This window comes from Tachypleus tridentatus, chromosome 10, assembly GCF_004210375.1.
Source record: "Tachypleus tridentatus isolate NWPU-2018 chromosome 10, ASM421037v1, whole genome shotgun sequence".
NCBI lineage: Eukaryota > Metazoa > Arthropoda > Merostomata > Xiphosura > Limulidae > Tachypleus > Tachypleus tridentatus.
In genome coordinates this window covers 15267981-15295068 of record NC_134834.1, presented here as the reverse complement: position 1 = coordinate 15295068, position 27088 = coordinate 15267981, and the positions used below count along the sequence as shown (strand labels likewise).

The window sequence follows — 27088 nt, the reverse complement described above, 5'->3', positions numbered from 1 at the left end:
TTACTGTAGATTACTTACCAGATACCATTGTCACTATTAACACAGCTTACTGTAGATTACTTACCAAGTACCATTGTCACTATTAACACAGCTTACTGTAGATTACTTACTAGATACCATTGTCACTATTAACACAGCTTACTGTAGATTACTTACTAGATACCATTGTCACTATTAACACAGCTTACTGTAGATTACTTACTAGATACCATTGTCACTATTAACACAGCTTACTGTACATTACTTACTAGGTACCATTGTCACTATTAACACAGCTTACTGTAGATTACTTACTAGGTACCATTGTCACTATTAACACAGCTCACTGTAGATTACTTACTAGATACCATTGTCACTATTAACACAGCTTACTGTAGATTACTTACTAGATACCATTGTCACTATTAACACAGCTTACTGTGCATTACTTACTAGATACCATTGTCATGATTAACACAGCTTACTATACATTACTTACTAGATACCATTGTCATTATTAACACGGCTTACTCTAGATTACTTACTAGGTACCATTGTCACTATTAACACAGCTCACTATACATTACTTACTAGATACCATTGTCACTTATTAACACAGCTTACTCTAGATTACTTACTAGGTACCATTGTCACTATTAACACAGTTGACTGTACATTACTTACTAGATACCATTGTCACTATTAACACAGCTTACTGTAGATTACTTACTAGATACCATTGTCACTATTAACACAGCTTACTGTAGATTACTTACTAGATACCATTGTCACTATTAACACAGTTGCTATACATTACTTACTAGATACCATTGTCACTATTAACACAGCTTACTGTAGATTACTTACTAGATACCATTGTCACTATTAACACAGCTCACTGTAGATTACTTACTAGATACCATTGTCACTATTAACACAGCTTACTGTAGATTACTTACTAGGTACCATTGTCACTATTAACACAGCTTACTGTAGATTACTTACTAGATACCATTGTCACTATTAACACAGCTTACTGTAGATTACTTACCAGGTACCATTGTCACTATTAACACAGCTTACTGTAGATTACTTACTAGATACCATTGTCACTATTAACACAGCTTACTGTAGATTACTTACCAAGTACCATTGTCACTATTAACACAGCTTACTGTAGATTACTTACTAGATACCATTGTCATTATTAACACAGCTTACTGTACATTACTTACTAGATACCATTGTCACTATTAACACAGCTTACTGTAGATTACTTACTAGATACCATTGTCACTATTAACACAGCTTACTGTACATTACTTACTAGGATACCATTGTCACTATTAACACAGCTTACTGTAGATTACTTACCAGATACCATTGTCACTATTAACACAGCTTACTGTAGATTACTTACTAGATACCATTGTCACTATTAACACAGCTTACTGTAGATTACTTACCAAGTACCATTGTCACTATTAACACAGCTTACTGTAGATTACTTACTAGATACCATTGTCACTATTAACACAGTTGACTATACATTACTTACTAGATACCATTGTCATGATTAACACAGTTGACTGTAGATTACTTACTAGATACCATTGTCACTATTAACACAGCTTACTGTAGATTACTTACTAGGTACCATTGTCACTATTAACACAGCTTACTGTAGATTACTTACTAGGTACCATTGTCACTATTAACACAGCTTACTGTAGATTACTTACAAGGTACCATTGTCACTATTAACACAGCTTACTGTACATTACTTACTAGGTACCATTGTCATTATTAACACAGCTTACTGTAGATTACTTACTAGATACCATTGTCATTATTAACACAGCTTACTATACATTACTTACTAGATACCATTGTCATGATTAACACAGCTTACTGTAGATTACTTACCAGGTACCATTGTCACTATTAACACAGCTTACTGTAGATTACTTACCAAGTACCATTGTCACTATTAACACAGCTTACTGTAGATTACTTACCAAGTACCATTGTCACTATTAACACAGCTTACTGTAGATTACTTACCAAGTACCATTGTCACTATTAACACAGCTTACTGTAGATTACTTACCAAGTACCATTGTCACTATTAACACAGCTTACTGTAGATTACTTACCAGATAACCATTGTCACTATAACACAGCTTACTGTAGATTACTTACTAGATACCATTGTCACTATTAACACAGCTTACTGTAGATTACTTACTAGATACCATTGTCACTATTAACACAGCTTACTGTAGATTACTTACCAAGTACCATTGTCACTATAACACAGCTTACTGTAGATTACTTACTAGATACCATTGTCACTATAACACAGCTTACTGTAGATTACTTACTAGATACCATTGTCACTATTAACACAGCTTACTGTAGATTACTTACTAGATACCATTGTCACTATTAACACAGCTTACTGTAGATTACTTACTAGATACCATTGTCACTATTAACACAGCTTACTGTAGATTACTTACTAGATACCATTGTCACTATTAACACAGCTTACTGTAGATTACTTACTAGATACCATTGTCACTATAACACAGCTTACTGTAGATTACTTACTAGATACCATTGTCACTATTAACACAGCTTACTGTAGATTACTTACCAAGTACCATTGTCACTATAACACAGCTTACTGTAGATTACTTACTATACCATTGTCACTATTAACACAGCTTACTGTAGATTACTTACTAGATACCATTGTCACTATTAACACAGCTTACTGTAGATTACTTACTAGATACCATTGTCACTATTAACACAGCTTACTGTAGATTACTTACCAAGTACCATTGTCACTATTAACACATTTTACTGTAGATTACTTACCAAGTACCATTGTCACTATTAACACAGCTTACTGTAGATTACTTACCAAGTACCATTGTCACTATAACACAGCTTACTGTAGATTACTTACTAGATACCATTGTCACTATTAACACAGCTTACTGTAGATTACTTACCAAGTACCATTGTCATTATTAACACAGCTTACTGTAGATTACTTACCAAGTACCATTGTCACTATAACACAGCTTACTGTAGATTACTTACTAGATACCATTGTCACTATTAACACAGCTTACTGTAGATTACTTACCAAGTACCATTGTCACTATTAACACAGCTTACTGTAGATTACTACTTACTAGATACCATTGTCACTATTAACACAGCTTACTGTACATTACTTACTAGATACCATTGTCACTATTAACACAGCTTACTGTAGATTACTTACTAGATACCATTGTCATTATTAACACAGCTTACTATACATTACTTACTAGATACCATTGTCATGATTAACACAGCTTACTGTAGATTACTTACCAGGTACCATTGTCATTATTGACACAGCTTACTATAGATTACTTACTAGATACCATTGTCACTATTAACACAGCTTACTGTAGATTACTTACCAAGTACCATTGTCACTATTAACACAGCTTACTGTAGATTACTTACTAGATACCATTGTCACTATTAACACAGTTGACTATACATTACTTACTAGATACCATTGTCATGATTAACACAGTTGACTATACATTACTTACTAGATACCATTGTCACTATTAACACAGCTTACTGTAGATTACTTACTAGGTACCATTGTCATTATTAACACAGCTCACTATACATTACTTACTAGGTACCATTGTCATTATTAATACAGCTTACTATAGATTACTTACAAGGTACCATTGTCATTATTAACACAGCTTACTATACATTACTTACTAGGTACCATTGTCATTATTAACACGGCTTACTCTACATTACTTACTAGATACCATTGTCATTATTAACACAGCTTACTATACATTACTTACTAGATACCATTGTCATGATTAACACAGCTTACTGTAGATTACTTACCAGGTACCATTGTCATTATTAACACAGCTTACTATAGATTACTTACTAGATACCATTGTCATGATTAACACAGCTTACTGTAGATTACTTACTAGATACCATTGTCACTATTAACACAGCTTACTGTAGATTACTTACTAGGTACCATTGTCATTATTAACACAGCTTACTATACATTACTTACTAGGTACCATTGTCATTATTAATACAGATTACTATAGATTACTTACAAGGTACCATTGTCATTATTAACACAGCTTACTATACATTACTTACTAGATACCATTGTCATTATTAACACAACTTACTATACATTAATTACTAGGTACCATTGTCACTATTAATACAGCTTACTGTAGATTACTTACTAGGTACCATTGTCATTATTAACACAACTTACTATACATTACTTACTAGGTACCATTGTCATTATTAATACAGCTCACTATACATTACTTACTAGATACCATTGTCATTATTAACACGGCTTACTCTACATTACTTACTAGATACCATTGTCACTATTAACACAGTTGACTATACATTACTTACTAGATACCATTGTCATGATTAACACAACTTACTATACATTACTTACCAGATACCATTGTCATTATTAACACAGCTTACTCTACATTACTTACTAGGTACCATTGTCATTATTAATACAGCTCACTATACATTACTTACTAGATACCATTGTCATTATTAACACGGCTTATTCTACATTACTTACTAGGTACCATTGTCATTATTAACACAGTTGACTATACATTACTTACTAGATACCATTGTCATTATTAACACAGTTGACTATACATTACTTACTAGATACCATTGTCATTATTAACACAGCTCACTATACATTACTTACTAGATACCATTGTCATTATTAACACGGCTTACTCTACATTACTTACTAGGTACCATTGTCATTATTAATACAGCTTACTATACATTACTTACTAGATACCATTGTCATGATTAACACAGCTTACTGTAGATTACTTACCAGGTACCATTGTCATTATTAACACAGCTTACTATAGATTACTTACTAGATACCATTGTCACTATTAACACAGCTTACTGTAGATTACTTACTAGGTACCATTGTCACTATTAACACAGCTTACTGTAGATTACTTACTAGATACCATTGTCATTATTAACACAGCTTACTATACATTACTTACTAGATACCATTGTCATGATTAACACAGCTTACTGTAGATTACTTACTAGGTACCATTGTCATTATTGACACAGCTTACTATAGATTACTTACTAGATACCATTGTCACTATTAACACAGCTTACTGTAGATTACTTACCAAGTACCATTGTCACTATTAACACAGCTTACTGTAGATTACTTACTAGATACCATTGTCACTATTAACACAGTTGACTATACATTACTTACTAGATACCATTGTCATGATTAACACAGTTGACTATACATTACTTACTAGATACCATTGTCACTATTAACACAGCTTACTGTAGATTACTTACTAGGTACCATTGTCATTATTAACACAGCTCACTATACATTACTTACTAGGTACCATTGTCATTATTAATACAGATTACTATAGATTACTTACAAGGTACCATTGTCATTATTAACACAACTTACTATACATTACTTACTAGGTACCATTGTCATTATTAACACGGCTTACTCTACATTACTTACTAGATACCATTGTCATTATTAACACAGCTTACTATACATTACTTACTAGATACCATTGTCATGATTAACACAGCTTACTGTAGATTACTTACTAGGTACCATTGTCATTATTAACACAGCTCACTATACATTACTTACTAGGTACCATTGTCATTATTAACACAGCTTACTATAGATTACTTACTAGATACCATTGTCATGATTAACACAGCTTACTGTAGATTACTTACTAGATACCATTGTCACTATTAACACAGCTTACTGTAGATTACTTACTAGGTACCATTGTCATTATTAACACAGCTCACTATACATTACTTACTAGGTACCATTGTCATTATTAATACAGATTACTATAGATTACTTACAAGGTACCATTGTCATTATTAACACAACTTACTATACATTACTTACTAGGTACCATTGTCATTATTAACACAACTTACTATACATTACTTACTAGATACCATTGTCATTATTAACACAACTTACTATACATTACTTACTAGGTACCATTGTCACTATTAACACAGCTTACTGTAGATTACTTACTAGGTACCATTGTCATTATTAACACAACTTACTATACATTACTTACTAGGTACCATTGTCATTATTAATACAGCTTACTATACATTACTTACTAGGTACCATTGTCATTATTAATACAGCTTACTATACATTACTTACTAGATACCATTGTCATGATTAACACAGCTTACTGTAGATTACTTACCAGGTACCATTGTCATTATTAACACAGCTTACTATAGATTACTTACTAGATACCATTGTAATGATTGACACAGCTTACTGTAGATTACTTACCAGGTACCATTGTCATTATTAACACAGCTTACTATAGATTACTTACTAGATACCATTGTCATGATTAACACAGCTTACTGTAGATTACTTACCAGGTACCATTGTCACTATTAACACAGCTTACTATACATTACTTACTAGATACCAATGTCATTATTAACACATCTTACTATACATTACTTACTAGATACCATTGTCATTATTAACACAGCTTACTATACATTACTTACTAGATACCATTGTCATTATTAACACATCTTACTATACATTACTTACTAGATACCATTGTCACTATTAACACAACTTACGATACATTACTTACTAGATACCAATGTCATTATTAACACATCTTACGATACATTACTTACTAGGTACCATTGTCACTATTAACACAACTTACGATACATTACTTACTAGATACCAATGTCATTATTAACACATCTTACGATACATTACTTACTAGATACCATTGTCATTATTAACACAGCTTACTATACATTACTTACTAGATACCATTGTCATTATTAACACATCTTACTATACATTACTTACTAGATACCATTGTCACTATTAACACAACTTACGATACATTACTTACTAGATACCAATGTCATTATTAACACATCTTACGATACATTACTTACTAGATACCATTGTCATTATTAATACAGATTACTATACATTACTTACTAGATACCATTGTCATTATTAACACAGCTCACTATACATTACTTACTAGGTACCATTGTCATTATTAACACAGCTCACTATACATTACTTACTAGGGTTCAGAAGTTTTAAGGTTTGTTGTTGTTATTTGTATGTACTTTTCTAAAATAGTGGGCCTGACATGGCCTAGCGCGTTAAGGCGTGCGCTTCGTAATCTGAGGGTCGCAGGTTCGCGCCAAACATGCTCGCTCTCCCAACCGAGGGGGCGTTATAAGTTACGGTCAATCCCACTTTTCGTTGGTAAAAGAGTAGCCCAAGAGTTGGCGGTGGGTGGTGATGACTAGCTGCCTTCCCTCTATTCTTACACTGCTAAATTATGGACGGCTAGCACAGATAGCCCTCGAGTAGTTTTCTGCGAAATTCCAAAACAAAGAAATTCTAAAATAGTATCCAACTTAATTTTTGAAATAAGTATGTATCTTTGAACGAGTGATGGAGACAATACAACAGGTGTTTACTATATTTACATTACTGTACACATGTATCATGTAGCCAATGTTCTCTAGGGTGTTTACAAGTGATGTTTGTTTTAACAGGTTGACGATCCCAACGTCTTACCCTATTATCCATACAGGGACGATTCTACCGCTATATTCACAGCCATACGTAACTACGTTACCAAAGTTGTCAAGTTTTACTACGGTATGTTATAACAAGTGTGAACATAGAATTTAAGAAAGTATGTGTTTTGGTGAATACTTGTGACGTTGCTGAGTGGTATTAGAACTATCTCTGGTATTATTCATCTGTTTTAGTGAATACTTGTGACGTTACTGAAAGTGGTATTAGAACTATCTCGGGTATTTTTCATCTGTTTTAGTGAATACTCGTGACGTTGCTGAAAGTGGTATTAGAACTATCTCTGGTATTATTCATCTGTTTTAGTGAATACTTGTGACGTTACTGAAAGTAGTATTAGAACTATCTCTGGTATTATTCATCTGTTTTGGTGAATACTTGTGACGTTACTGAAAGTAGTATTAGAACTATCTCTGGTATTATTCATCTGTTTTGGTGAATACTTGTGACGTTACTGAAAGTAGTATTAGAACTATCTCTGGTATTATTCATCTGTTTTGGTGAATACTTGTGACGTTGCTGAGTGGTATTAGAACTATCTCTGGTATTATTCATCTGTTTTGGTGAATACTTGTAACGTTACTGAAAGTGGTATTAGAACTATCTCTGGTATTATTCATCTGTTTTAGTGAATACTTGTGACGTTACTGAAAGTAGTATTAGAACTATCTCTGGTATTATTCATCTGTTTTGGTGAATACTTGTGACGTTACTGAAAGTAGTATTAGAACTATCTCTGGTATTATTCATCTGTTTTGGTGAATACTTGTGACGTTACTGAAAGTAGTATTAGAACTATCTCTGGTATTATTCATCTGTTTTGGTGAATACTTGTGACGTTGCTGAGTGGTATTAGAACTATCTCTGGTATTATTCATCTGTTTTGGTGAATACTTGTAACGTTACTGAAAGTGGTATTAGAACTATCTCGGGTATTATTCATCTGTTTTGGTGAATACTTGTGACGTTGCTGAAAGTGGTATTAGAACTATCTCGGGTATTAGTCATCTGTTTTGGTGAATACTTGTGACGTTACTGAAAGTAGTATTAGAACTATCTCGGGTATTATTCATCTGTTTTCGTGAATACTTGTGACGTTGCTGAGTGGTATTAGAACTATCTCGGGTATTATTCATCTGTTTTGGTGAATTTTTGTGACGTTGCTGAAAGTGGTATTAGAACTATCTCGGGTATTATTCATCATTTTTTGATGAATACTTGTGACGTTGCTGAAAGTGGTATTAGGACTATCTCTGGTATTATTCATCTGTTTTGGTGAATACTTGTGACGTTGCTGAAAGTGGTATTAGAACTATCTCGGGTATTATTCATCTGTTTTGATGAATACTTGTGACGTTACTGAAAGTGGTATTAGAACTATCTCTGGTATTATTCATCTGTTTTGATGAATACTTGTGACGTTACTGAAAGTGGTATTAGAACTATCTCTGGTATTATTCATCTGTTTTGGTGAATACTTGTAACGTTACTGAAAGTGGTATTAGAACTATCTCTGGTATTATTCATCTGTTTTGGTGAATACTTGTGACGTTACTGAAAGTGGTATTAGAACTATATCGGGTATTATTCATCATTTTTTGATGAATACTTGTGACGTTGCTGAAAGTGGTATTAGGACTATCTCTGGTATTATTCATCTGTTTTGGTGAATACTTGTGACGTTGCTGAAAGTGGTATTAGAACTATCTCGAGTATTATTCATCTGTTTTGGGAATACTTGTGACGTTGCTGAAAGTGGTATTAGAACTATCTCGGGTATTATTCATCTGTTTTGGTGAATACTTGTGACGTTGCTGAAAGTGGTATTAGAACTATCTCTGGTATTATTCATCTGTTTTGGTGAATACTTGTGACGTTGCTGAAAGTGGTATTAGAACTATCTCGGGTATTATTCATCTGTTTTGGTGAATTTTTGTGACGTTGCTGAAAGTGGTATTAGAACTATCTCGGGTATTATTCATCTGTTTTGATGAATACTTGTGACGTTACTGAAAGTGGTATTAGAACTATCTCTGGTATTATTCATCTGTTTTGGTGAATACTTGTAACGTTACTGAAAGTGGTATTAGAACTATCTCTGGTATTATTCATCTGTTTTGGTGAATACTTGTGACGTTACTGAAAGTGGTATTAGAACTATATCGGGTATTATTCATCATTTTTTGATGAATACTTGTGACGTTGCTGAAAGTGGTATTAGGACTATCTCTGGTATTATTCATCTGTTTTGGTGAATACTTGTGACGTTGCTGAAAGTGGTATTAGAACTATCTCGGGTATTATTCATCTGTTTTGGTGAATACTTGTGACGTTGCTGAAAGTGGTATTAGAACCATCTCGGGTATTATTCATCTGTTTTGGTGAATACTTGTGACGTTGCTGAAAGTGGTATTAGAACTATCTCTGGTATTATTCATCTGTTTTGGTGAATACTTGTGACGTTGCTGAAAGTGGTATTAGAACTATCTCTGGTATTATTCATCTGTTTTGGTGAATTCTTGTGACATTGCTGAAAGTGGTATTTGAACTATCTCGGGTATTATTCATCTGTTTTAGTGAATAATTGTGACGTTGCTGAGTGGTATTAGAACTATCTCTGGTATTATTCATCTGTTTTGGTGAATTCTTGTGACGTTGCTGAAAGTGGTATTTGAACTATCTCGGGTATTATTCATCTGTTTTGATGAATACTTGTGGACCTCATTTGCATCTCCTTCAAGGGTTTAGCTTTCAGTAGATAAAACCCACAGAAGACCAACTGTTGTGCTAACCATTAATTTTCTGGTGGTATTGATTCTCTATGGTAGTTTAGTATGTTACAAATTAACACACTTTTTCTTCTGCAAACAGTGGCAGCCGTACAGGAAATTTAGAGGTTTCCACAAGATGATGTTAAAAAACAAACAGGTTCAAAGTCTTGATAGAAGTTAAAACCCTGTAACCCAAGCACTTTGAAAAAATGTACCCTTTCTTCTTCAGTACTGTCCCAGTTTACCCCTGAAGAAGAAAGGTCCACCTAATGAATGGCTATCTGGTTTTAAATCACAAGTTGATGGTGATAAGACTACATATAAACTGCACTCAATGGAACAAGTTTTGGTTTTTATAAGTGTTATATGGTACTTTTCATAAAACATAAACTTCTCAAGCCAATTTTGATGGAGTTATATAAAATAACTGTTGTAACTGTGAAAAATTTCACTCGAATGTCTTAAACTATTCATCCACTAAGTTTTCAAAACTATTTTTCATCAAAACTATGAGGAGTTTAACACTTTTTTTTTCAGATGAGCCACAAAAGGTTACCAATGATACTGAACTCCAGCACTGGAGAGAAGAATTGGTTCTAAGTAGAAACGAAGGCGGTGTTGGCTTGTTGGTACGTACGTTGGCTTGTTTGTATGTACAAACGACTAGTTTAATCATATATTTACAAAAACTTTCAGTGAGGAAAAAAAAATATTATTACTGGTTTATTCCAGTGTAAAGTTTTTCTTTGATAAATTCTCAACAGCTGGGTCTCGTACCCCCCTTCCTTGTATTGGTAAAAATGTAGATGAATCAAGTTGACAACTTTCTCAACCCCAAAAAACATGTATTCTTGTGGTAAACTTATCAGACTATAGAGTGATTTATTTTTGGATTAGGGTGTTCCAGGAGAAAGTGGGAAATTCACCACAGTTGATCAGGTTATTGATGTGGTGAGTGTTGTGATATCGACTTGTAGCATTGGACATGCTGCAGCTAACTTCCAGCAATATTCAGAGTATGGTTTTCCACCAAATTATCCTGGCATTGTATGTGATGAAATTATTCAAGACAAAGTAAGTGTCATTAGTGTTGCCAATTTGTAAAAACAAGAATGAAACAATCAATTGTATGCTATTCACTTGAAGTCCTAGAGTACCTTGTAAAGTGTTTAGCTTGAGTGATATTATGGGTTTAAAAAATACTGTACTGACTTTTTAAAGATACTGTTATTCTAGATAAGTTTATCCATATTGCTTTGAAGAAGTTCAAGGTTATATGTAGATAGGAGTTAATAAGGTGGACGTGAACTTGGCCTCATAACTGTGGCTTGTTGTCAGCCGTGACAGCAACATTGTGTCGCTCCTACACAAGTCTTCAGGGTTAGCAGGGGTATGGTTTTGATATGAGAAGATGGCCAACCTCTTAATCTTAGGAATGACATTTAAAATGAAACAAACAAACAAACAAAAACATCTATTTTCAACCAATTTCAACACCTGTGAAAACCTTTCTCATTTGAATGTCATCATTTCTGCAAAAGTGTGCACTGAATGCCATGTTGTCCATGGACATAATGTTGTGATTATAACCGATAATTCTGTAGCAACTAGCAGAGAATAGCTGCTATAAGATTTGTTTCCTTAATTTTGTACAAAGCTACTCGAGGGCTATCTGCTTTAGCTGTCCCTAATTTAGCAATGTTTAAGATTAGAGGGAAGGCAACTAGTCATCACCACCCACTGCCAACTCTTGGGCTACTCTTTCACCAACAAATAGTGGGATTGACCTTATAATGCCCCCACAGCTGAAAGGGCAAGCATGTTTGGTGTGATGGGGATTTGAACCTGCAACCTTCAGACGACTCGGCCACAGCTATAAGAGAAAGAAAACGTGGGAATTGACACACTAAAGCTGGTTTTTAAATTTCTAGTATCTCTACATCTTAAATCATGTTTCTTTTAATGTAATCTTTTTTTTCATCTTTGTATGCTGCACTTCTGTAGAGGCCACGCACACTTCAGGACGTCTTGAGGACTCTGCCAGATAAAGAAACAACTCTTGATATAATGGTTATAACCAAGCTGTTAAGTGCTCGAGGAACCAAATCTCTGGGCGATTTTGAAGTTCAATATTTATACCACCCAGTCTGTGTAAGAGCTGCCCAAGAGTGAGTAATTCAGTATATAGTGAAAGAAAAACTTTTTTAAAAAAATTATTTACAGTGTCTTTTGTTCAGGAGCTTATAACAGATGCTGTATGTATGTATAATTGTGAAGGGGTCTTTATTTAGCAACATTTCAATGTGCTGTTGTTTACTTCTTGCTAGATTCCGTGCAGAACTGAAAGCAATCAGCAAAAATATTCAACAACGGAATAAAACTGCTGACTTCCCCTACTCTTGGCTGGATCCTGAGATTGTTCCAAATTCCATTAGCATCTAAAATACACAAAGCATTTGATTATTTTTAAGGCTATAGAAATGATTTGTTTTAACTGCAGCTTAATTATACGTTTGCTCATTTTGTGGAAATATACAGAAATTTTTTATTAATACTTTTTACTGTGGTTTTATGATTTAATAAACTGACCTTATGTATTTTCTCATTTGCCTACAATTCTGGTTTTCTAATTCGTTTCATAAACACCCAATCATAAAGTGAACTATATAAAAAACAAACTCAGTTTTATTTTAATAAGCTACATAAAATATATAAGAACTACACCAATCTAAGTAATGAATATATATATGCTCTTATCAATGAGATATCTAGCTCAGAACACTGAGGTCTGGTGTATATTTTCGATCTGACAGATGAGCTTCCAAAATCTTCCCAAACTCGTTTCTTCCCAAAAGATCGCACGCTAATGGCAACAGGTTTAGGATATGGGGATGGAGCCTGGAATCTCCGTAACAGAATAGATCCATTCCTAATTCAAATCCCATTCCATAGTCACATTCATCGTTGGCAAACTGGACCAAGGTCATTATTTCATGCAAGTCATCAAGGTGTCTGTCTCGTTCCTTGTCAGTTTTACTGTCGCATATCCTGGCAAGAATGTTTTTGAGGTTACCTGGAAACACATATTCCTAATTCATTAGAATATTTTAACTCTCAACCAATAACACTATGTAACACAAATTTTGTTCCTGGATAGTATGTGTTATTTGCTTATGTTGTAAAAGTACAGAAAATGGCCATTATTCCCTTCAAACTTTGCTTTTGTGACCTGGATAATCAAATTTAGAAATGCACCTATTTTATATATAAAAACAGACAAATTTGCACATTTTCATTTACATAAGGTCTGAATAAAACAACATATGAATCAAGATTTACATGTATTTATACTAAAGTTATGCAAACATGTTTAGAAGTGAGTAGTTTTTCGATATTTGTGACTGTAATGTAAATCACTTTCACGTATCAGCCCCTAAATACAGTCTCCTATCATGTTTTCGTTATATGCTCCCAGGTCACAAAAGCAAAGTTTGAAGAGAAAAATAGGTCTTTTCCATTTACTTTAGACATAAGTAATTGGTAAATAACACTTTCTGTCCAGGAACAAGAAACAGTAAACATTTTGTGCTTGATTTTCTAGTGGGTTTGTTTAGGTAGATGCATTTACATTAATAACATTCATTAAGATTGTCTGTAAACTAACTCTAAGTGGTCTATTTTAGAAAACAAATCACAAGCGAAGTTTACAAGGTATAAAAGTGGAATTACTTACTGTTAGTTTCTGGTAGAGGTCTATAACCCACGTTATTACTGTCGACGGGGACAACTATTCCTGCACCGTGGAACGTCTTTGTCACTATCTTTCTGTTCCTCTTTTTAATATTCATTGTTTTTGTTTCTAAACTGTAGTGATGTTTGTCTGCCCACTTCTTTAATGTCTCTTGGATTTCGAGTAATTTGTCTTTCATTTTCTTTGCACAAGACGTCTGAAGAACCTTTGTTATTTCCACACTGATAAATATAAAATCAAAAACTAAACATGTTTCAGCTTTGGGAGGAAGCTGTTTACAATACCGTTTAATACAAAATCGTTTAAAGCTGAAAACCATATTTTGATCGGCTTCCAATGAAGAATGTATATGTAATATGTAACTATGAATGCTATCACACATACTATATGCATCGATTAATATATAGGTTTAACATAAAACATCATCTGATTCCCAACATAAATCATAAACTTTTACCAGATAGAACAAAATGGTTCTTAGTTATTTGTCCAAAAACCCTTCAGCAACAGAAGTTCCTTTATGTTACTTATTGAAAAGACTATACAAATTTGAGATCATTACCAAATGTATTAAATGTATATATACGTGGAGTTGGTGGAATTTCTTTCACATAGATACAGCAAGCTATCCATAATTTTAAACTGGTAGATTGGAAGGAAAGCAGTTATTTGACAGTACTAACAGCTAACTCTTGGATCATAGTTCTCAGACTAGGTTTTGATTTATACTGCAAACATAGGTATACTTGATACTGCTAACACATGACCAATTAATATAGAATTCTTGTTTACTTTAAAATCATTTTCAATTGAACCACACAAAATGCAAAACAGGCAAAGAAATAACCATATTTCATGTAGTGGGTAGAAATGTAAAGAAAACCTCTCACGCTATGAGGTTTTACCATAAGATTTCTGTTGTAAAAAGGGTTAAAGGTAAGAACTTACTTGACAGCAGCAAAAAGATTGTCGCCTACAGGAGTGATCTTGCATCCCCTAGTAGCAGAATTAGCAGCTACAAATACTGGTGGTTCACCGGGTTCATCTCTAATGTGAACAAGAAGGTTAGTTATTCTCCTAACATCTCTCAGGAGAAATCAGTTAACACTCTTTGTATAACCACTTATGAATCATGATACTTCCTGTGAACTTGGAAGTTGTCCATTTAACATAAATAAATACCCCTGAAGTTACTTACATCAATATGATGTTCCTTACTATCAACACAAGATGTCTTCAAATCTCAAACACATGCACTAAATACATTTCTCCGACTAGTTTTCTTCTCGTCTGACTACGTCTGTATTTAAAAGTTCTACAGTGGATGGATAAGTGATCTTAAAACTTAAGTAGTAAAAAACAAAGTAATTTTAAACAGTTTCTGTTTTATCCTTTTATACATGATGGAAACACGGTGAACTTTTACCATCGTATACAGTTAAACAGTCGATCGGCAACAAAATTATTTTGGAAGGAGAAACGTTTTACCTGAAGTATCCTAAGTGATACTGGGTTTTGTTGTCACCTTTAAAGACCGTCTGAAACTCTGGTGGATCGTAGTAATATCGCCAGTGACGGAGGAAGTCACTGGGTTTCTGTACATGAATGTTCCTAAGCTTTTTCCCCAGAATATCAAATGGTCCTACAAGTTCAATTCCCAATGCATTTTTTAAGGCATCTAGAACAAACCAGTTAAACTGCCTTAGCCTCAAATAAAATGTTGGAAAACCAACCAGCTTATGCCACAGAAGACTAAGGACTTGTGACTTCATGTACAATATTAAATATAATAATTCTTAAAAGTAAAAACTATATAATTGTAAATTAATAGTCTAGAGTGATTTACAACAGCATTGGGGTAAGAATGGGGTAGCTATAAATGTGGATTTCATTGTATCATTAAACTTAATACAAGCTTAGAAATCTGTTCACTCAGTACACATCCCACTGTGGGACAGTATATAAGTTTCTTTGACTTACAATGCTAAAATCAGGGAATTGTTTCCTCTCGGTAGACACAGCATATAGCCTGAGGTCACTTTGCTATAAGAAACCACGTACACCTTTGGCTAGCATTTTTATAAACATTGTTAAAGACTTAATAACCTCTGTCCAACTGAAGGTTCCACAAGCTTGTGGAATAAATGAACTTGAGAACAAATCTCTATAATTTCCTTTATAATGAACAGAATTAATCTAAACTCTAAGTCAAAATGTTATTTCTAAGTCCATCTATAAAGGAAATCACTATTACAGGGGCTGAAAATGGTTAAGCTCTAAGTTCCAGCATCTCCTTGTCTTGGGATAAAATCTGAGACTTCTAGCATGACAAGTGGCTTCTTCACTGAAGTTGTGTCAGTTTTCTGGATATTATTTAGCAATGTAATAATTATTTAACCTTATTTGTATAGGGAGGGCCAAGGATCATATGTCATAAACTTTTACAGAATGGTATTATATATTTGATGTCAGAGCTATCTATTTTTTTTTACTCTAAAGTGATTAGTTAACAACAATTTGAGGTAGAAGAGAGGAAGTATCAGATACAAAATACAGAAATACTGAATAAAAGTGTAGGTTGCATTCTGAAGAGTTCATGGGTCAAGTAGATGTAAACTGTAAGCAGGACAAAATAATACATATTTTTATCAAATGTGCATTATCTTGACCACAACTTCTCAGCCTGAGCCATAGTGAAATTGATAATTCACAGACATGTACATAATAATAAAAGCTCGTTAGGTTCTATGAAAAAAACACAATAAATTTCGAATTATAGTCAGTCTAATGACCCAGCCCCCTGCATGTTTTGTTGAGAGAAAGCATTGCACAAAATATCATACATGTGATAACTAAAGCCTTAATATTTCATAGTTTAACAAATTCAAATACAATGATTATTTATTTTAGAAACACCTTAAAACAATACTCATAATATTATGCACACATTTATAAAAGATAACACACATTTTAATTGTTTGTTAAAAAATTAAATGTACCAGCTAACAAATTTTAATAATTACACTCCACCTATTTCTCTGAAAATAAACATAATTTAAAATGTTTTAAGTTGTGTAATACGAAGTTTTAAGTACAGGAACTTTCTGTCCCATACTGGCAAACAATCTTTATTATTATTTTACAGAAAGAAACAATTTTGAGTTTAAAGGTTACCCTGTGGCTTTTCAGCATTCATGGATTTACAAAACTCCCAAAAATGAAAGAAGTCTTCTGGCATTGTTACGAGAAACTTTGACTTAATATTTTCATGGATATCGTCTGGAGAAGAAGGAAGCTTTATTTCACTATTTTCATCCTCCAATTTATTTACTGGAGAAGCTTTTCTGGAGAAAAATATATAAATTTAATTACTATTATATATAAAAGTTAATATTTATAGAATGTTTAGTAATAAGTATGGACATTTCATCAATGAAATATGATACATAGAGTTACTTGTCTCTACTATAACCCTGAACCACAGAGTTACTTGTCTCTAGTATAACCCTGAACCATAGAATTACTTGTCTCTACTGTAACCCTGAACCATAGTTACTTGTCTCTACTGTAACCCTGAACCATAGAGTTACTTGTCTCTACTGTAACCCTGAACCATAGAGTTACTTGTCTCTACTGTAACCCTGAACCATAGAGTTACTTGTCTCTACTGTAACCCTGAACCATAGAGTTACTTGTCTCTACTGTAACCCTGAACCATAGAGTTACTTGTCTCTACTGTAACCCTGAACCATAGAGTTACTTGTCTCTACTGTAACCCTGAACCATAGAGTTACTTGTCTCTACTGTAACCCTGAACCATAGAGTTACTTGTCTCTACTGTAACCCTGAACCATAGAGTTACTTGTCTCTACTGTAACCCTGAACCATAGAGTTACTTGTCTCTACTGTAACCCTGAACCATAAGGTTACTTGTCTCTACTGTAACCCTGAACCATAGGGTTACTTGTCTCTACTGTAACCCTGAACCATAAAGTTACTTGTCTCTACTGTAACCCTGAACCATAGAGTTACTTGTTACTTGTCTCTCTACTATAACCCTGAACCATAGAGTTACTTGTCTCTACTATAACCCTGAACCATAGAGTTACTTGTCTCTACTCTAACCCTGAACCATAGTTACTTGTCTCTACTATAACCCTGAACCATAGAGTTACTTGTCTCTACTATAACCCTGAACCATAGAGTTACTTGTCTCTACTATAACCCTGAACCATAGAGTTACTTGTCTCTACTGTAACCCTGAACCATAGAGTTACTTGTCTCTACTATAACCCTGAACCATAGAGTTACTTGTCTCTACTGTAACCCTGAACCATAGAGTTACTTGTCTCTACTATAACCCTGAACCATAGAGTTACTTGTCTCTACTGTAACCCTGAACCATAGAGTTACTTGTCTCTACTGTAACCCTGAACCATAGAGTTACTTGTCTCTACTATAACCCTGAACCATAGAGTTACTTGTCTCTACTGTAACCCTGAACCATAGTTACTTGTCTCTACTGTAACCCTGAACCATAGAGTTACTTGTCTCTACTGTAACCCTGAACCATAGAGTTACTTGTCTCTACTGTAACCCTGAACCATAGAGTTACTTGTCTCTACTGTAACCCTGAACCATAGAGTTACTTGTCTCTACTGTAACCCTGAACCATAGTTACTTGTCTCTACTGTAACCCTGAACCATAGAGTTACTTGTCTCTACTGTAACCCTGAACCATAGAGTTACTTGTCTCTACTGTAACCCTGAACCATAGAGTTACTTGTCTCTACTGTAACCCTGAACCATAGAGTTACTTGTCTCTACTGTAACCCTGAACCATAGAGTTACTTGTCTCTACCTTAACCCTGAACCATAGAGTTACTTGTCTCTACTGTAACCCTGAACCATAGAGTTACTTGTCTCTACTGTAACCCTGAACCATAGTTACTTGTCTCTACTGTAACCCTGAACCATAGAGTTACTTGTCTCTACTGTAACCCTGAACCATAGAGTTACTTGTCTCTACTGTAACCATGAACCATAGAGATACTTGTCTCTACTGTAACCCTGAATCATAGAGTTACTTGTCTCTACTATAACCGTGAACCATATAGTTACTTGTCTCTACTCTAACCCTGAACCATAGTTACTTGTCTCTACTATAACCCTCAACCATAGAGTTACTTGTCTCTACTATAACCCTGAACCATAGAGTTACTTGTCTCTACTATAACCCTGAACCATAGAGTTACTTGTCTCTACTATAACCCTGAACCATAGAGTTACTTGTCTCTACTGTAACCCTGAACCATAGAGTTACTTGTCTCTACTGTAACCGTGAACCATAGAGTTACTTGTCTCTACTGTAACCCTGAACCATAGAGTTACTTGTCTCTACTGTAACCGTGAACCATAGAGTTACTTGTCTCTACTGTAACCCTGAACCATAGAGTTACTTGTCTCTACTGTAACCCTGAACCATAGAGTTACTTGTCTACTTGTGAACCATCTTGTCTCTACTGTAACCCTGAACCATAGAACCATAGTTACTTGTCTCTACCCTGAACCATAGAGTTACTTGTCTCTACCCCCTGAACCATAGAGTTACTTGTCTCTACTGTAACCCTGAACCATAGAGTTACTTGTCTCTACCGTAACCCTGAACCATAGAGTTACTTGTCTCTACTGTAACCCTGAACCATAGAGTTACTTGTCTCTACTGTAACCCTGAACCATAGAGTTACTTGTCTCTACTATAACCCTGAACCATAGAGTTACTTGTCTCTACTGTAACCCTGAACCATAGAGTTACTTGTCTCTACTGTAACCCTGAACCATAGAGTTACTTGTCTCTACTGTAACCCTGAACCATAGAGTTACTTGTCTCTACTGTAACCCTGAACCATAGAGTTACTTGTCTCTACTGTAACCCTGAACCATAGAGTTACTTGTCTCTACTGTAACCCTGAACCATAGAGTTACTTGTCTCTACTGTAACCCTGAACCATAGAGTTACTTGTCTCTACTGTAACCCTGAACCATAGAGTTACTTGTCTCTACTGTAACCCTGAACCATAGAGTTACTTGTCTCTACTGTAACCCTGAACCATAGAGTTACTTGTCTCTACTGTAACCCTGAACCATAGAGTTACTTGTCTCTACTGAACCATAACCCTGAACCATAGAGTTACTTGTCTCTACTGTAACCCTGAACCATAGAGTTACTTGTCTCTACTGTAACCCTGAACCATAGAGTTACTTGTCTCTACTGTAACCCTGAACCATAGAGTTACTTGTCTCTACTGTAACCCTGAACCATAGAGTTACTTGTCTCTACTGTAACCCTGAACCATAGAGTTACTTGTCTCTACTGTAACCCTGAACCATAGAGTTACTTGTCTCTACTGTAACCCTGAACCATAGAGTTACTTGTCTCTACTGTAACCATGAACCATAGAGATACTTGTCTCTACTGTAACCCTGAACCATAGAGTTACTTGTCTCTACTGTAACCCTGAACCATAGAGTTACTTGTCTCTACTGTAACCCTGAACCATAGTTACTTGTCTCTACTGTAACCCTGAACCATAGAGTTACTTGTCTCTACTGTAACCCTGAACCATAGAGTTACTTGTCTCTACTGTAACCCTGAACCATAGAGTTACTTGTCTCTACTGTAACCCTGAACCATAGAGTTACTTGTCTCTACTGTAACCCTGAACCATAGAGTTACTTGTCTCTACTGTAACCCTGAACCATAGAGTTACTTGTCTCTACTATAACCCTGAACCATAGAGTTACTTGTCTCTACTATAACCCTGAACCATAGAGTTACTTGTCTCTACTATAACCCTGAACCATAGAGTTACTTGTCTCTACTATAACCCTGAACCATAGAGTTACTTGTCTCTACTGTAACCCTGAACCATAGAGTTACTTGTCTCTACTATAACCGTGAACCATAGAGTTACTTGTCTCTACTGTAACCCTGAACCATAGAGTTACTTGTCTCTACTATAACCCTGAACCATAGAGTTACTTGTCTCTACTGTAACCCTGAACCATAGAGTTACTTGTCTCTACTGTAACCCTGAACCATAGAGTTACTTGTCTCTACTGTAACCCTGAACCATAGAGTTACTTGTCTCTACTGTAACCCTGAACCATAGAGTTACTTGTCTCTACTGTAACCCTGAACCATAGAGTTACTTGTCTCTACTAACCCTGTAACCCTGAACCATAGAGTTACTTGTCTCTACTGTAACCCTGAACCATAGAGTTACTTGTCTCTACTGTAACCCTGAACCATAGAGTTACTTGTCTCTACTGTAACCCTGAACCATAGAGTTACTTGTCTCTACTGTAACCCTGAACCATAGAGTTACTTGTCTCTACTGTAACCCTGAACCATAGAGTTACTTGTCTCTACTGTAACCCTGAACCATAGAGTTACTTGTCTCTACTATAACCCTGAACCATAGAGTTACTTGTCTCTACTATAACCCTGAACCATAGAGTTACTTGTCTCTACTGTAACCCTGAACCATAGAGTTACTTGTCTCTACTGTAACCCTGAACCATAGAGTTACTTGTCTCTACTGTAACCCTGAACCATAGAACCATAGAGTTACTTGTCTCTACTGTAACCCTGAACCATAGAGTTACTTGTCTCTACTGTAACCCTGAACCATAGAGTTACTTGTCTCTACTGTAACCCTGAACCATAGAGTTACTTGTCTCTACTGTAACCCTGAACCATAGAGTTACTTGTCTCTAACCTGTAACCCTGAACCATAGAGTTACTTGTCTCTACTGTAACCCTGAACCATAGAGTTACTTGTCTCTACTGTAACCCTGAACCATAGAGTTACTTGTCTCTACTGTAACCCTGAACCATAGAGTTACTTGTCTCTACTGTAACCCTGAACCATAGAGTTACTTGTCTCTACTGTAACCCTGAACCATAGAGTTACTTGTCTCTACTGTAACCCTGAACCATAGAGTTACTTGTCTCTACTGTAACCCTGAACCATAGAGTTACTTGTCTCTACTGTAACCCTGAACCATAGAGTTACTTGTCTCTACTGTAACCCTGAACCATAGAGTTACTTGTCTCTACTGTAACCCTGAACCATAGAGTTACTTGTCTCTACTGTAACCCTGAACCATAGAGTTACTTGTCTCTACTGTAACCCTGAACCATAGAGTTACTTGTCTCTACTGTAACCCTGAACCATAGAGTTACTTGTCTCTACTGTAACCCTGAACCATAGAGTTACTTGTCTCTACTGTAACCCTGAACCATAGAGTTACTTGTCTCTACTGTAACCCTGAACCATAGAGTTACTTGTCTCTACTGTAACCCTGAACCATAGAGTTACTTGTCTCTACTGTAACCCTGAACCATAGAGTTACTTGTCTCTACTGTAACCCTGAACCATAGAGTTACTTGTCTCTACTGTAACCCTGAACCATAGAGTTACTTGTCTCTACCATAGTAACCCTGAACCATAGAGTTACTTGTCTCTACTGTAACCCTGAACCATAGAGTTACTTGTCTCTACCCCTGAACCATAACCTTGTCTGAACCATAGAGTTACTTGTCTCTACTGTAACCCTGAACCATAGAGTTACTTGTCTCTACTGTAACCCTGAACCATAGAGTTACTTGTCTCTACTGTAACCCTGAACCATAGAGTTACTTGTCTCTACTGTAACCCTGAACCATAGAGTTACTTGTCTCTACTGTAACCCTGAACCATAGAGTTACTTGTCTCTACTGTAACCCTGAACCATAGAGTTACTTGTCTCTACTGTAACCCTGAACCATAGAGTTACTTGTCTCTACTGTAACCCTGAACCATAGAGTTACTTGTCTCTACTGTAACCCTGAACCATAGAGTTACTTGTCTCTACTGTAACCCTGAACCATAGAGTTACTTGTCTCTACTGTAACCCTGAACCATAGAGTTACTTGTCTCTACTGTAACCCTGAACCATAGACTTGTCTCTACTTGAACCATAGAGTTACTTGTCTACTGTAACCCTGAACCATAGAGTTACTTGTCTCTACTGTAACCCTGAACCATAGAGTTACTTGTCTCTACTGTAACCCTGAACCATAGAGTTACTTGTCTCTACTGTAACCCTGAACCATAGAGTTACTTGTCTCTACTGTAACCCTGAACCATAGAGTTACTTGTCTCTACTGTAACCCTGAACCATAGAGTTACTTGTCTCTACTGTAACCCTGAACCATAGAGTTACTTGTCTCTACTGTAACCCTGAACCATAGAGTTACTTGTCTCTACTGTAACCCTGAACCATAGAGTTACTTGTCTCTACTGTAACCCTGAACCATAGAGTTACTTGTCTCTACTGTAACCCTGAACCATAGAGTTACTTGTCTCTACTGTAACCCTGAACCATAGAGTTACTTGTCTCTACTGTAACCCTGAACCATAGAGTTACTTGTCTCTACTGTAACCCTGAACCATAGAGTTACTTGTCTCTACCCTGAACCATAGAGTAACCCTGAACCATAGACTTGTTACTTGTCTCTACTGTAACCCTGAACCATAGAGTTACTTGTCTCTACTGTAACCCTGAACCATAGAGTTACTTGTCTCTACTGTAACCCTGAACCATAGAGTTACTTGTCTCTACTGTAACCCTGAACCATAGAGTTACTTGTCTCTACTGTAACCCTGAACCATAGAGTTACTTGTTGTCTGAACTAGAGTTACTTGTAACCCTGAACCATAGAGTTACTTGTCTCTACTGTAACCCTGAACCATAGAGTTACTTGTCTCTACTGTAACCCTGAACCATAGAGTTACTTGTCTCTACTGTAACCCTGAACCATAGAGTTACTTGTCTCTACTGTAACCCTGAACCATAGAGTTACTTGTCTCTACTGTAACCCTGAACCATAGAGTTACTTGTCTCTACTGTAACCCTGAACCATAGAGTTACTTGTCTCTACTGTAACCCTGAACCATAGAGTTACTTGTCTCTACTGTAACCCTGAACCATAGAGTTACTTGTCTCTACTGTAACCCTGAACCATAGAGTTACTTGTCTCTACTGTAACCCTGAACCATAGAGTTACTTGTCTCTACTGTAACCCTGAACCATAGAGTTACTTGTCTCTACTGTAACCCTGAACCATAGAGTTACTTGTCTCTACTGTAACCCTGAACCATAGAGTTACTTGTCTCTACTGTAACCCTGAACCATAGAGTTACTTGTCTCTACTGTAACCCTGAACCATAGAGTTACTTGTCTCTACTGTAACCCTGAACCATAGAGTTACTTGTCTCTACTGTAACCCTGAACCATAGAGTTACTTGTCTCTACTGTAACCCTGAACCATAGAGTTACTTGTCTCTACTGTAACCCTGAACCATAGAGTTACTTGTCTCTACTGTAACCCTGAACCATAGAGTTACTTGTCTCTACTGTAACCCTGAACCATAGAGTTACTTGTCTCTACTGTAACCCTGAACCATAGTTACTTGTCTCTACTGTAACCCTGAACCATAGAGTTACTTGTCTCTACTGTAACCCTGAACCATAGAGTTACTTGTCTCTACTGTAACCCTGAACCATAGAGTTACTTGTCTCTACTGTAACCCTGAACCATAGAGTTACTTGTCTCTACTGTAACCCTGAACCATAGAGTTACTTGTCTCTACTGTAACCCTGAACCATAGAGTTACTTGTCTCTACTGTAACCCTGAACCATAGAGTTACTTGTCTCTACTAACCCTGAACCATAGAGTTACTTGTCTCTACTGTAACCCTGAACCATAGAGTTACTTGTCTCTACTAACCCTGAACCATAGAGTTACTTGTCTCTACTAACCCTGAACCATAGAGTTACTTGTCTCTAACCCTGTAACCCTGAACCATAGAGTTACTTGTCTCTACTGTAACCCTGAACCATAGAGTTACTTGTCTCTACTGTAACCCTGAACCATAGAGTTACTTGTCTCTACTGTAACCCTGAACCATAGAGTTACTTGTCTCTACTGTAACCCTGAACCATAGAGTTACTTGTCTCTACTGTAACCCTGAACCATAGAGTTACTTGTCTCTACTGAACCATAACCCTGAACCATAGAGTTACTTGTCTCTACTGTAACCCTGAACCATAGAGTTACTTGTCTCTACTGTAACCCTGAACCATAGAGTTACTTGTCTCTACTACCCTGTAACTTGTCTCTGAACCATAGAGTTACTTGTCTCTACTGTAACCCTGAACCATAGAGTTACTTGTCTCTAACCCTGAACCATAACTTGTCTCTGAACCATAGAGTTACTTGTCTCTACTGTAACCCTGAACCATAGTTACTTGTCTCTACTGTGAACCATAGAGTTACTTGTCTCTACTGTAACCCTGAACCATAGAGTTACTTGTCTCTACTGTAACCCTGAACCATAGAGTTACTTGTCTCTACTGTAACCCTGAACCATAGAGTTACTTGTCTCTACTGTAACCCTGAACCATAGAGTTACTTGTCTCTACTGTAACCCTGAACCATAGAGTTACTTGTCTCTACTGTAACCCTGAACCATAGAGTTACTTGTCTCTACTGTAACCCTGAACCATAGAGTTACTTGTCTCTACTGTAACCCTGAACCATAGAGTTACTTGTCTCTACTGTAACCCTGAACCATAGAGTTACTTGTCTCTACTGTAACCCTGAACCATAGAGTTACTTGTCTCTACCATAGTAACTTGTCTCTACTGTAACCCTGAACCATAGAGTTACTTGTCTCTACTGTAACCCTGAACCATAGAGTTACTTGTCTCTACTGTAACCCTGAACCATAGAGTTACTTGTCTCTACTGTAACCCTGAACCATAGAGTTACTTGTCTCTACTGTAACCCTGAACCATAGTTACTTGTCTCTACTATAACCCTGAACCATAGAGTTACTTGTCTCTACTGTAACCCTGAACCATAGAGTTACTTGTCTCTACTGTAACCCTGAACCATAGAGTTACTTGTCTCTACTGTAACCCTGAACCATAGAGTTACTTGTCTCTACTGTAACCCTGAACCATAGAGTTACTTGTCTCTACTGTAACCCTGAACCATAGAGTTACTTGTCTCTACTGTAACCCTGAACCATAGAGTTACTTGTCTCTACTGTAACCCTGAACCATAGAGTTACTTGTCTCTACTGTAACCCTGAACCATAGAGTTACTTGTCTCTACTGTAACCCTGAACCATAGAGTTACTTGTCTCTACTGTAACCCTGAACCATAGAGTTACTTGTCTCTACTGTAACCCTGAACCATAGAGTTACTTGTCTCTACTGTAACCCTGAACCATAGAGTTACTTGTCTCTACTGTAACCCTGAACCATAGAGTTACTTGTCTCTACTGTAACCCTGAACCATAGAGTTACTTGTCTCTACTGTAACCCTGAACCATAGAGTTACTTGTCTCTACTGTAACCCTGAACCATAGAGTTACTTGTCTCTACTGTAACCCTGAACCATGAACTACTGTAACCCTGAACCATAGAGTTACTTGTCTCTACTGTAACCCTGAACCATAGAGTTACTTGTCTCTACTGTAACCCTGAACCATAGAGTTACTTGTCTCTACTGTAACCCTGAACCATAGAGTTACTTGTCTCTACTGTATACCCTGAACCATAGAGTTACTTGTCTCTACTGTAACCCTGAACCATAGAGTTACTTGTCTCTACTGTAACCCTGAACCATAGAGTTACTTGTCTCTACTGTAACCCTGAACCATAGAGTTACTTGTCTCTACTGTAAC

General features: G+C 35.9%; 2 protein-coding genes across 6 annotated transcripts in view; one reads left to right on the top strand and one right to left on the bottom strand.

The window, feature by feature from the left end:
- Positions 1-13138, top strand: part of LOC143228773 (allene oxide synthase-lipoxygenase protein-like) — a 141841-nt gene extending 128703 nt beyond the window's left edge. For 4 of the 5 annotated variants that reach the window (XM_076460113.1, XM_076460119.1, XM_076460116.1 and 1 more), the window contains 5 exons: positions 7720-7825; positions 11071-11162; positions 11431-11607; positions 12538-12701; positions 12861-13138. In XM_076460113.1, the coding sequence (XP_076316228.1) occupies positions 7720-7825; positions 11071-11162; positions 11431-11607; positions 12538-12701; positions 12861-12975 (654 nt within the window). In that variant the 3' untranslated portion in view covers positions 12976-13138. The remainder of the gene's footprint in view (positions 1-7719; positions 7826-11070; positions 11163-11430; positions 11608-12537; positions 12702-12860) is intronic. The other variant, XM_076460118.1, reaches the window with a different exon arrangement.
- Positions 13139-13200: 62 nt separating this feature from the next.
- LOC143228774 (histone PARylation factor 1-like) overlaps positions 13201-27088 on the bottom strand; it is a 31670-nt gene continuing 17782 nt past the window's right edge. The window contains exons 3-7 of the mRNA XM_076460123.1: positions 17459-17624; positions 15773-15962; positions 15233-15331; positions 14267-14505; positions 13201-13606 (exon numbers count right to left, since the gene is read on the bottom strand). Coding sequence (XP_076316238.1) covers positions 13302-13606; positions 14267-14505; positions 15233-15331; positions 15773-15962; positions 17459-17624 — 999 coding nt within the window. The 3' untranslated portion in view covers positions 13201-13301. The remainder of the gene's footprint in view (positions 13607-14266; positions 14506-15232; positions 15332-15772; positions 15963-17458; positions 17625-27088) is intronic.